Source organism: Manis javanica, chromosome 4 (assembly GCF_040802235.1).
Source record: "Manis javanica isolate MJ-LG chromosome 4, MJ_LKY, whole genome shotgun sequence".
NCBI classification, from domain to species: Eukaryota; Metazoa; Chordata; class Mammalia; order Pholidota; family Manidae; genus Manis; species Manis javanica.
Window position 1 is genome coordinate 135,841,856 of NC_133159.1, and position 13,591 is coordinate 135,855,446.

Below are 13,591 nucleotides of genomic sequence, written 5' to 3' on the forward strand. Positions count from 1 at the left end.
CTTAGTCATGAGGTGATATTCCAGTTCTAAAGTCTGTTACAGCAGTGCTCTGAATGTAAAACTATCAAAACATAATTCTTAATGCTTGTTTAGTTTCTTAATATGCTAGATAATACAACTTTTAAGTGATGGCAAGGGGGGGATATCATTTTCTAATTCTGCATGGTCACTAAAGAAAAATCTTATAAAAATTCTGTCTCTCCTAGTTTTCGTTTTGAACCAAGATTAATTTTTCATTTTTTAAACTGCTTTTGTGCGTTTCAGATACATGAACATTTCAAAATTTTAACCCACACTCTTCATCTTTTCTTACAAATGAGTCTCTATGTTCCTGATTTCATTCTAGTAAAATTTCCAGACTTTCTCCTAAAAGGAAGTCTCTTGATGATTTCAGTTAAAGAGACTTTGGCATATTAGAGATCAATCTGGAAAAGAAACCCATGTGGCTGCTTCAGATTATATCTTAACTTCTGCTGCTTCCTGAAAACTGACAGTGTAGCCTTTAATTGCCTTACCAGCCAAACTATGCCATGTGATTTTGAAGATAGTATGTCTAAAGTTAGGCCCCAAATTCATCCTATCCTTCATATAATGTTACATTTTAGAGCCAGGAGAGAGTTACTACTTCCTTGATATGGATCCTGGATGGTAATTTAACTCCTTTACATTTTTACTTTGCCCCTGTAACTCTTTTCATATTTCTCTATCAGTAAGCTGGATAATTACTATTACCTTATGAGGTCCTACAGTTTGTATGTAGCCATCAAGTGCAATAATATATGAAAGCATTTTTCGAAAGGTATACTGTGTACGTGGCTCTAAGGAGTTCAATGAATATTCCGTATTTCTGTCAGAGGTACTTAGGACATATAGTTCATAGCATTTTGGTTCGTAAGAATTAAAAGTTTGCTGATATATTTGTATTTATCTTTCTTCTTGATATCAAGGTTGAGTAGTAACTCTGGATATGAATATGGGTGATTATACCCACGTTTTATGTGAAAAAAACTAAAACTTACTGAGAGGTTTTGACTTAACGCAGATTGCACAGTGTCAGAGAGAAAATCTGGGATTCAGAATACTTGACACAGGCAGCCCATCTACCTAACAACATATGTAACCTAAAAAGATAACTCGTAATTCGCAGATCTGTTTATGATTCAGTTTTGAATTTCTAGTACAAATAATGGAAATTATATTGAGCTGAACTTGCTGAGACAAGAGAAAATTATATGAGCTAAAAGCAGAGGCTTCTAATTTGCCGGAAAAGGGCAAGATATAATTTGTTATATCACCACAGGGTTTTCACGTCTCTGCAGATTTGGGAAAAGTGCTGCCGCCATCTCATGCAATATCTGAGTTCTGTCAGAGGGACCTCTCATCCTCCATCTTTATTAACCAAAAAACCTATGTGGCTTGAGCTAAAAATTAGTACATGTGATTGGAACAGGGGAAGCAAGTGCTGTCAGACTGACCGCTGCTTCCTTGTCAAAGTGTATGACTAACGGAGGGCCACCGTTTGTGAGCAGACCGGGGCAGTGGCTCCTCCTAACTTGCAACCAGGCCCAAGTTTCATGGAGAAGTCTCCTCACAGGTAATAGGGAGTTCTGGGTGTATTTTGCTTTCTCCTGAAGATCCCCTGATCTGTTATTCTCACCAGATTGTCCCCAAGGGGTATGCTTGCATTGGTTTGAGAAGTACAGAGATGGAGCACAGACCCCTAGAGCCAGGCTGCCGGGTATGCGTCCTGGCAATCCTACCTGCTGCCTGTGGGACTTGGTCATGGTGTTTAACCTATTGAAGCCTCAATTTCCTCATCTCTAAAATGGAGCTAATGATTGTAATACCTCGAACTGTGTCAGGCACATAAGAAAAGCTCAGAAGTATTAAATCTCATTGGTACTGTTAATGTTTTCTGTAGACGAATGCGCGCAAGAGAACATGAATGGAAACAAGGCTCCTTAACTTCTCCCTTCTGGAAGGCCCCTCTAATGTGCCCATGGTCCTGGCTTCAGATCTCTACGAACCCAGGCCCCAGCATAACCATTGTGCTGCATCACCAGTTTATTGGATGCATGACTAGTCATGTGCGCTTAGGTTCGGGAGAGAAAGCAGTGGAGGTCAATAAACTTAATGCTGAAGAAAACCCATTTGCAATAGCATCACCTCACATGTATTGATGGGAGGCAGGGACCCTTGCACAGACCATGGTGGAATAATGTCTCTGACCCTCAGAGGAATTTATACTTGCCACCTGGACACAGGGAGGGGATTCAAAGAGAGCAGTGATATGACAGAAGTGGCATTCATGGGGTGCTGTCTGACTGTAGGGCGCAGGATAAGTAGACTGAGAAAAGCAAGAGATGATTTCTCTAAGAAGGCAGATGACAGGAAAAGAGGAAGGCCCAGGGAAGGCCCCCTCAGTGGGGAGGCGATAGGATGTTGAAGCTGAGCTCACTGAAATGGATGGGGGGTCAGAGAGAAGCTGAGGGACTAGATGGTGTCATAAGAATCAGAGAATGAGTCAAGGGAAAAGGCTGTGGCACTGGACTTCAAGGCAGGTTTTGGAAACTTCAGGAGGGATGGAGGCAGAAGCCTAACTGCCCTATTCCACAACAGCAACATTTTAGCCCTTATTCCTTCAGAGGCTTGGTGCACAGTACAGGGCGATCGAAGTGGGGACAATGGAGGCTGTAAATCTTGCTCTGTATGGTGTTTGTAATTTGTTGTAAGAACAAATATGTAAACACAGGAATAAGTGCAAAATAATATAGGGGATAAACTGCAAGGTAGACGGTGAGTGAATAGAAGAGTGGAAGACTTGTGAGTCTTCGAGGGTGAGTGGTATTGTAGGGAAGACGTTAGGGCTGTGACTTTTTTTTGGGAAAGCAAGTGGGAAGCCAGACAGGGAAACAGTAGCTGAGAATGGGTAGCTCTTGGAATGTGGAGCATGCTTCAGGCAGATCCGAGGAGTAATGAGGCCTGCCATCCATGGAGCTTTTGAGGAATCATCAAAAAGTAGGCTTTGCCTGAAACAAATAGGAGTAGTGATAGTTTTAGGGTCAGAGAAAAGTCACTGAGTCCTGGTGGGAAAATAGAGTCTTGCATGACACCTAAATTTGTGCTTTCCTCTCCTGTCCAATGTCAGAGACCTGGCAGAACGGTGTATGCTCTCCGGTGTGCAGGGATTGTGCTCGCTGGTCCAGGGAAAGGAGAAGTCAGGCTGGTTGGTGTGTTGCCATCGCTTCTCAGCTCAGAGGTGGACAGGCTTCTACTGGGCTTGAGCAGAGGGCACTTCCCCCGGATGTGCATGCTTCTGACTGAACTTTGTTGTGGTTTGATGGTTTAAAAAAATATAGCCCACAAACCAAGACAACCCTCGTGCCATATGATATTTCCATTCTGCCTTTTTCCTGGTACGTTCACCAGGGAAACAGTATCCTCTAGCCCTTGTTTCTGAAAGAGGCCACAGGTAATATCCAGCTATAAAAGCATTCCTCCTCTTATCATCAAAAGGTTCAGGAACATGAGTGTGTCCTCACCACATAGCCAGACTTCTGTGTTTACTCTGGAGGAAAAAGAAGCCTGTTCTCAGATCACCGTCCAACATCTCTTTCGTAAGTGCTGGGTTTGGTTCCCTTCCTCTGATTTTTTAACATCCAGCCCACCCTATTCTCCATCCCTCTGAATACGTACACTTGGAACACACGGCATCTCTTTGATTTACAGATATGAAATAGCTCAGAAACAGACCCCACAGAAACCGGGCACATGCCTGTTGATGTGCGATGTGGGAGGAGGTGGGGCTGGGTCCAAAGAGTTCAGCGCTGAGCTAGTGGGTTATGTGCTGGTATTTGTTGCCTAAGCCAGACTGCCTGGCAGGCAGGTCTCCTTGCTGCTGGGCTCTGTAGGAGGAAGCCGAGCCCCATGGAAAAGACTTTGAATTTGAAAACCTGAGTTTGAACGCAGGCTTTACTTACTGGCTGCATGACTTTAGACAACCCATATACCAACCCTGCCTGCCTCATACTGTTGTGAGGATTAAAATCAAAACCAGGATAGTAGATGTGAAATTGCACTGTGAAGTAAAGGTCCCTGCAGATTTGTGTGTGTGTGTGTGTTTCTTTTGCTTCCTAAAGTGCAGTTCTTTTAATAAAATTACATTGTTCAAAAATGAAAATGCAAAAAAGTGTATAAAGAGGTATCTTGTTTCCATCTGTCTCTTTCCGCGCTCTGCTCTGCCCTCCCTTCAGGTCACCATTTCTGTGGGCTTCTGTTGTGTGTCCCGTGTGTCTCAGTGCACCAGAGGGAGCGGGGACAGACTCTGCGGTACATCCTGCTTTCACTCCGCTTACCAGCGTGCCTTGGAGGCATTTCCCTGTCAGTGCATCGCCACATCAGTGTAGCTTCACTATCTTGCATTGTCAGGATGTTCCACAGTTTATTTAACCAGTTCCTCTACTAGTGGAACTTGGGGTGTTGCCCATCTTTTGCTAGTACAAACGATATTTCAGTGAGTTAGTATCTGTACAATGCTTCAAACAATGCCTGCCACACAGGAAGTGCTGAATAAGTATTAGTATTGTGCCTCCATGCATATTGTGGGCATGCAAGTACTGTCTGTAGGATGAAATTCCAGAAATGGTGTCACTTAGCAAAGAGGATAAATGCATTTGAAATTTTTCTAGATGTTGCCAAATTGCATTCCATAGGGATTGTGTCATTTTGCACACCTGCAACATACTCTATACAAATGTAAGGTTATCGGGGCATGCTTTACTAGTGAGTACCTAACAGAAGTGGTTGGCAGATCATCGCTACTTACTTCCCTGTTAAGTTGTGTATGTTCATAGTTGTTGGACTAGACAGTGCCACAGCCTTAGTGAGTGATGGGTTTTTCATTGAGATTATGTTTCTGATGTTTTCTTACCACTTAGCCTACCTTTTTCTCTTACTTATCTTTTCATTATAGTAGCAGAAAATGTTGGTAACCCTAACACCAAAATTAGAAACCACAGGAAAAGATTGACTTCATAAAACTAAAAAATTTTGGTAGACTAGAAAACTTCATAAACTAAAGTAGAAGGCAAATTACATAATAAGAAAAATGTATGCAACTATTATAATGTATAAATACATAGTGTGCTATTTCTGATCATTGTGAAAAAGGCAAATGGGTAAAAAGAGGCAGAGATCCCCAGACAGGCATATTACAGAAGAAAACTGTAAATAACAACTGAAAACACACAAAAAGATTCAAATTGGACCCAAAAAGAAAGTTTGTAATTTTATATTTCAACTATTGATGAGAATACAAGGAAATGAAATAATTGAAAATGTGTACAAAGGCTTAGTTATAAAAACGTTTATGGCATTGTTGTTTCTAAGTACGAAAAAACAATAGAGTCCTGCAGTGGGGGACTGATTAAATTACACTTCACTTACTCAGGCAAATTCAGTACTTAAAAACGTTGATGTACGTATATGTATTTTTTAATCAATATGGAAAGAGATGTATTTTTTTAATCATGGACAGCATGTTTGGTACTTTGTAATAAAAAAGCATGTATGATGTCTCATTTTTATTAAACGTCTACATGTAGAAACATTATCAAAGGATGTATGTAAAATCTGAGCAAGGCTTATCCCCAGGTAGTAGGATTATAGGCAGTTTTTAAATTTCTATTTGTCCTCTCTCCTCATTTACCTCTTCTTTCTCCACCTCACCTTCCTCCTCCTCCCATGTTTCCAAAATTTTTAATAATGAGCACTAATTTTGGGGTAGTCTTGAAGGAGTCAAAAACCAAATGTCAAAAAAAAAAAAACAAAAAAAACCAAATGTCAAACTTAAGAAATTTTGAGGGGAAAATCACCTGCACTATCATTTTGTTTCTTTTTTTCATGTTTCCCTCCCCACCCCACAAATCCCAATCTGGATTTGTGACATAGTTGTAATTGAATAAGATACACCATTTTTACAGACTTTACTTTTGTTACTTAAACATATTTGCATGTTGCTACATAGTCTTAAAAACTTCATTTTAAATGACTGGTCAATGTCCTGTTAAATGGTTTCTCACTGTTAGGAAGTTTGAAACATGAGACAAGCGCCTGTGAGCTTTTTGCCTTCCCTCTGGGCCCTTCTTCAACCTTGAGTCACCACGTCAGGGAGGATGGCAGTAATGGGGCCTCGGTCGGCCGACTCGCTCAGGTCCATGCTGCCAGGCGCACCCTTAAGAGCAGAATAGGTGACTTGGTTTTATCACAGTTTTTAAAAATAGTTAAAAAAAAAACTAACAAATAGTAGTTTGTTAGTGAGGTGAAATGCTTCCTAGAACAAAGACAGCAAAAAATGTAAAGTACATCTAATTCACAAATGGTAGTATTTTTATCACCTTAATGGAGTCTGAGAGGTTTTAAATCTTGGATCTCTGATAGGATTTCAGAAAACTGTTTTCTCAGGTAAAGGTTTTCTTTCCCTTAAACTAACCTCCTCAAAACTACCGTTTCAGAGTGATTCTGGCCTAACTGGTCTAGAACTCTATCCACAGGCAGCTTTTCCCTTTACAGAGCAACACTACCTTTTCTCTTAACAAATGTAGAAGCAAAGCCAGTTTCTTTGGGACCGTTCACTTTCTTTTTCATTGTGTGTAAACAAGACTTTGACGATTAAACAAAACTTAATTACACCTTAGTTCCTAAAGCTGACTTTATCCGCCAAACTGTTTGTTTTTCTAAGTGGAACCTTGGGATTCCTGGAGCAGATTTTTCTTTACTTTTCCTTTCTCCTTGGGGAACGCCTGTTCCTAATGGCCACAGTGCTTAAGGGCTAGAAGCTGCAGCTTCCCTCAGCTAAACATGGCCACTTTACACCAGCCTGGGGGGGCACTTGGCTGCCGCCTTAAACAGCACTCCTGTGGGCTACAGACATACTGATCCTAATCTTCTCAGACTTCTCCAAGACGTGCAGAATCAACAGTAACAGCAGCCCCAAGTTCATTATCTACTCAGGGTGCAATTACTTGGCAGCCACCTAGACGGTGAGTTCTTTGCCGGCCCCCGAAGAACTCATATCCTGAAGATAGAGGCTAGTCAGCACAGGTCTTCTGGGCAGGGACCCTGAGAGGGTGGATGCAATTGATAGGAGTTTTAATTTGTAAGGACTTAATCTGATCTGCTCCTTTTGGAACAAGATAGTGTAGATGTACTTACTGTCCATTTTCTCTGTGCATTCTTTTAAGACTCATTTGATTGTGTGATGATAATATTGTCATAAGGACACAGAACTTTATTACATGAATCCACCTCTATCCTTCACCTGCCTCACTGTCCAGCGCTGCTTGGAGGACCAATGCAGCCTGCGTTGGGGTGAGGGAAGGGCAACTAATGTCTCAAAGGTCGAGTGTTTAGTAGTTGCTCTGCTCTTCTGTCCGCTGAAAACTCCTTTTGGGGGAGTCATATGCTGAGCTCCTCAGAATGCAGCAGGACATGGTCCTGGTTGGCCTTCCCACTGACCAAGCTTCGGTTGCTAGAACTTAGTGGCGGTAGTGCAGGGAAGGTAAGGGTCAGGTCCTGACTGGCACAAGCAAAGCCAGGGACTCCGGGGGGAGGTACTCAAAACAGAGACCAGAAATGGCACGAGCTGCAGCCTTGTGCTCCTCTGCCTTCTGTCTCCTGTTGAGAGAAACAGGCCGGCATCAGGAGACGCGGACACATTCCCTTAAAATGACTGGGTCGAAGCCCTTGTGCACTTTTCCAGGACATTTTCTGGTGAGGTAAGTGTGCTGGGCCACATCAGGATGGGCAGCCACTGCCTTCTGTCAACGAGAGCAGAACTGGGCATAGATTACTCGCTGGAGCAAGCAAATAGTGTCCACCATCACACCACTTAGCTTTCAAAATTAAGCTTGATTACTAAATCAGTCTTGCTTTAAAGCAGCAGTTCTCAAAGTGTGGCCTGAGGGCACCTGCAGGTCTCAGGACCCTTACAGGGGGTCTGCAAAGTCTTCCCTTCTCCAGCAGTATGTCTGCATGAGGCCGGATTTTCTTCATCTACTTCCACCAGAACAACAGGTTGGACTCAGAAGCTGATAGAAGAATTCAGCTATCTGGTGAAGCCAGACAGTAAATTGTGAATAGTGCCACTTTCCTAATGAAGTTCATTTTGTTTTGGAGAGTACAGTAATTTTTTCCTAAATGTATATTTTTTATATCATGTTTTTAAATTCATATTTTTAAGTGAATTAGTATGTTTTACTTATGTTTTAATTTCTAATATGATGGATCCTGGTAGGTATAACCAACATAAACAACTTTTTGGAGTCCTCAGTTATCTTAAAAATGCCTTGTCCTTGTCTTGGGAACCAAGACGTTTGAGAACTGCTGCACTAGAGGACCGCCTTAGAGAAACACCTCCATCCTCTCCCTTTCTCTTCGTCCTCTCTATGGAGAAATGGTACAGCACAGACCTAGATGTGCATGTGCACACACTTTCAGAGAAAACGGCTAAGTGTCTACTATGTAGCGGGTGCCAGAAACGGTGAGCCACCACCGGTTGCTAGTTGCTAGGAGTCCTCCATGCAGTGTCCTGTGTAGCTACACGTTTCTGTGCTCTGTGCTCTCTCCCCGGCCCATTCTTGCTTTAAATACATACACTGTCGTCTCTTGCTTTAATTTTGTTCTTTGTATTAACGGTGGCTCAGGGGGAGCGTTTTTTCCCCCACTGCTTAAGTTGAACAGGAATTTGTGCATCCTAGTGGAGCCTGAGCTACAAGTTAGTCCTCCTAACGGGAAGAGACAGGCATCTAGGATGGATACCTGAGGACACACTTCTTCTCTCAGCTGAGCTGTCAACCTGGGGTGTTGGTATAGCAGGGCCTCTCCAGTCTGACCCATTGGAGACTCCATAAAGCCTAAGGCCTTAAGAGGAAGCGAGGTCGAGCTGCTGGCTCAGACTTCCAGTTCTGCATGGTCCTCACCACAGATTTCCTCCTGGGAAAGCAAGGACTGTGCTATTTGACTCACACAGTGTCATCTGCAGACAAGCGGCTACCTGGGAATGAGGACATGGCCCATTCTGGATTCCCCCAGCAGCTTAGCTGATTGTGGAAGGGATTTATGATAGAGAGGAAGGAAGGAGAATGGCCGGTGGTGTGAGAAGGTGGGTGGGGTAAGCTTGCCTTGCAGACCGTAGAGATTGACCCCAGCTGTGGCTGTGGGAACAAGCATTTCTGCCCACCTAGGCCATCCACTCACCTTCAGCAACAGAACATCACAGGCTCTGGTAGCAGCTTCAGGGGGGCCCAGCTCTGAACCTCACCTCTGTGACCTGGGCACATCCCTTAGTTACTCTGAGTCCATTTTCCAATTGGTAAAAATATATCCTTTTTTTACCAATAATATACAAAAATATATCCAATTTTACCATATCCTATGTCCTGTCTGCTTCACAGAATTATTGATAAGACTGAGTGAAGTTATAGATGAGAGAGCTAAAACACACGCACAGATATCAGCTCTGCAAAAGGCTCCTTTGTTGTGCCGGTAGTGGTTCTGCTCTTTGCCCCTTGCTGTCTGGGCTTATGAGGCTCTGGTCTTTTTTCCAGGTTACCTGTGCATGACAGATGACTGGTTCTCTGAATATGTCTATGAAGTGGTGGTGGACAAGAAGCATGTCCCTGAAGAGGTGCTAACTGTGCTGGAGCAGGAGCCCATTGTCCTGCCAGCCTGGGACCCCATGGGGGCTTTGGCTGAGTGATGCTGCCTCCAGCTCTTTCCTCCTCCCACGGGACCTGAAGTCGCTGCAAAGGACAGATCCAGGGACTGAAACCAAAGTTACACAGGTGACTCGTGTTCCTGTAGGAAGGACACAGTCAGACTCTTGGATTTCTCTTCCAGGAACCTCTTCGGCAAAGTGTGCTTTATGCTGAAACAAACTATTCTTAAAGAAAAGAACGGGAAAGATCAGGTCACACTACCTGCCCTCCTCATCTCCAACAGCTCAGGATCTCTTAGCATTTTAATCAAATGTAATTGTTTATCTTAACTCCTGTCAAAAAGTTTGGTTCAGTGTCTGCTTTAATAATTGAGGAGCATGGAGGGAAAACAGACCTCTGATGGCCCTTGTCCTAGAGTAGTCAGGGGAGGATGCCCTAAGATTGGAGCTCGGAACTGCATGCTGCCTGGCAGTACACTGACCTTCCTAAGTGGCAGTCACTGGATTTTCTGTGCCTGTTATAGCCCAGGAAGGGGAGGTTGATCGAGTCTGACATGATTCCTTCCTATTAGTCTGAACTGTTGGGGAGCACAGCTCTCCTTGAGTCCGAATTAACTAGAGGCATAGAGGAAGTTAGGTGAGACACCAAGCCGTTCCAGTTCCAGGCACTAGGGGGCACTCTGGCCTAACATGCGTCTCTGGGCTCGGGAGCCGGGTGGGCAAGAGGAGATACCCATTCTTTCTGACGACTAGATGGTGCTGAGACGCTTTTGAATAAACACTTTGTTAAACGAGAGTAAGTAGCTTATTTGATCTAAGAAGTGTTTCTTTAGCTACGAAGGAAAGGAACCAACAGCAAGATGGTTCAGGGCTTCCCTGCTGCAGCTTCTCTGTGGGACTCACGATCCTTCCGGGCCTGTGCCGATCCTCACTAGCTTCTGCAGAGGACTTCCAAGCACCATATATAAGAGAGCGTGTGCCCCTGCCACTCAACCATTCTTTCACCCAGATCCAGGGTCCCTGCAAGGTGGACAGTGAGGCTCTGCTGCGTCCAGGCATAGGAAGAGCTGGACTGAGACGGGCCCCCTTCACTGAAAACAAGTAAGTATAGCACCCTAATCAAAATTTCTGTTAAGTCCTGAGCCCCCTATCATCCTGGCCCTCCCAAAATCTTCAAGACAATTAGATTGATGGCTAACTTCTCACCAGCAACTATGTAAGACAGAAGTCAGTGAAATACATCTTCAAAGTGTGAGAAATTAACTGAGCCCAGAATTCTGTACTCAATTGAAACTGTCTTTGAAGAACAAGGGTGAAATAAAACACCGTTTCAGTCAAAAACTGTTACCTAAACAGAATAAAAGTGGTGCAATATGGAAGATCTGAAATACAACAAAGAAGGAAGATCAAAGAAAGTGATACATACAAGCATCATCTATACAGGTGACTATAGGTAAATCTTAAAGTATTCAAGAAAAGATAAAACCAAAATACGTGGAAATAGAGAGGGAGGAGATTGGGACAAACATATTTGAAAGTCTTTGTGTCATTCAGGAAGAAGAAAAGTATATTGGTTAACTTGAGACTTTGTTAATTGTGTGTACTAAAAGTATCTAGATTTAACTACTAGAAAATAAACAAGAAGATGTAATTTCCAAGCAAGAATATAATCCATAAAAAGACAAGATAAGGGAGAGAAAAAAACAATGTCAGTGTCCAAAATAAGGTAGTAGAAATAAATCTAAATGTGTCAAGAATTAGAATATATATAAATGGGTTAAATGTTCGAGAGAAAAGACAAATTGCCAAACTGGATTTTTAAAAGAAATTCAGCCATATGCTGATTATAAGAGACATCATCAACCTGGGTTTTAAAAAAGGATAGAAAAGGTCTATCTATGGCAGATACTAACCAAAATAAATTTGGTATAGCTATGCTAATGACCAACAAGGTTCGGGCCACTCCGAATAACCAGACTAACTCCACGGAGTGTGTTTCCCAGCCTCCTTGGAGGCTGTCCAACACAGTGGCCCTGGAAATAGCCTTTAAAACAAACAGCATTACTAGAGATTAAGAGAGAGAAAGGTTACTATGTAATCATATGTTTACTCAATTCTCCAAAAAAATATAAAGATTCTAAATTTGTGTGCCAAATAACCTCAAAATATACAACAAAATATATGGAAAAATGAATAATCCAACATCATAATGGAAGATTTTAACACACTTCTCAATTATTGATAGATCAACCAAAAATTCAGGTGAGGATATAGAAGATTAAAAAATTTAATAAGTTTGGTATAATGGACATCTACACACTGCACCTAAGTGCACATTCTTTCTGAGCATGGAACTTTTTCAAAAGTTGACCACATACTGGGCAGTAGAGTCAACCTGGACAGACTCAAAAGGATTGTTATGTGCAGACCACACTCAAACCACAGTGTGGTTAAGTTAGAAACCAAAATTAAAAGATAACTAAGAGACTCCAGTATGTTTAGAAATTAACTCATAGGTCTAAGAAGAAACCATAAAGTTATTTTAACCTAAACAATAATAAAAATACTATGTATTAAAATTAGATACACAGCCTAAAGCAGTACTTAAATTTATAGCATTTAAAAGTTCATTAGAATATAAAACTGCAAGTTGAGTTAAGCATCTTTTTCAAGAAATTAGAATAGCAAGTAAAAATAAAGTAGAAGGAAATAAAAAAGGTGCAGAAATTCAGCATAGGATGAACAAAGCCACGAGTGATTAAAAAAAAAAACGAGGCAAACGAATCTTTGGTAAAAGACTGAACACAAAAGGGTAGTATAGATACCACAGATATATGAAAATTAGAAGATGCTTTTAACTTTGTCAAAAGTGACAGGAATGGGATTTGTTTAGAAGACAAATCTGCAAGCTTGAAACAATAGGAAGGGAGAAACAGCTGGAAAGCAGACAGAGGTGTTGAAAGATTGAGCAGAGCTGAGAAAGTTGAATCCTGTACCAGTGGTGGAGCCAGCCAGAGATGAGCAAACCAATTTCCATTGCACAAGCCCCCACAAGCTCAGATACGGTAACATCGGAGAGCATTACACCAAGAATTGGGAGTGAAAAGAGGGTTACTGAAGCTTGAATGCCTATTAGATCCCCTCCCTACTTTGGGCAGCTAGCTGACTGCCCCTCTCCTGCTCAGCAGGTGATTCAAGATTTTTTCTTGAGAGGGGAAAACAGTGTTTGAGTCCTGGATGTCAGAAATGGAAGACTGTACCTGAGGGGATGGAGCATTTGCAGACTCAGTGTTTTTGGTCATATTTGGCTCCTAGAACTCTAGCACCCAGAGATTGGAAGTCTTCTTTGGGGAGTCTTGACTAGCTCAAGAGGAAAGATGTAAAGTTATTTTATGGCATAAAGAATTATTTTATGCAGCCGGCATAACCCTGACAAGGGTAGTAAAAGAAACAATGCAAATCTCGCCTATAAATAGATGTAAAAGTCCTAAACCAAATCCAGCAATATATTTTAAAAAGTCTTCATAATCAAATATTTTATAAAAAAGCTATTTCCCAAATAAAATCAGGATCCAGTAAGGAGAAACAAACAATGGTGGTATGTCCTCTGCTGAAGATAAAGGGAAATGGGCTGAAGTTTTAGCTGGAGGTCCAAATTGGAAGAACTTGCTAATTTGGGGGTGACTGGTGAACTCAGAAATGGGAATGTGTGAATTGTTTTTCCCTATAACTGAATGACACTGATCTCTGGGAAGTACTTAGCAGCCCCAGGACTCCTCTTGAGACTGCATGAGTCACGCTGACCCTGCACGTTCCAGAAGCCAGGACCTGATAAGGAGACGTGCCCTCCGGATGTGGTTGTAGACCCATCTGCCT

The 13,591-nt window shown here is 42.2% G+C and overlaps 1 protein-coding gene across 1 annotated transcript in view; it reads left to right on the top strand.

The window, feature by feature from the left end:
* The window catches only part of BLMH (bleomycin hydrolase), a 43,378-nt gene extending 32,867 nt beyond the window's left edge, over positions 1 to 10,511 (top strand). Inside the window, exon 12 of the mRNA XM_037022783.2 lies at positions 9,606 to 10,511. Within this exon, the coding sequence (XP_036878678.2) occupies positions 9,606 to 9,757 (152 nt within the window). The 3' untranslated portion in view covers positions 9,758 to 10,511. The remainder of the gene's footprint in view (positions 1 to 9,605) is intronic.
* The last annotated feature ends 3,080 nt before the right edge of the window (positions 10,512 to 13,591 follow it).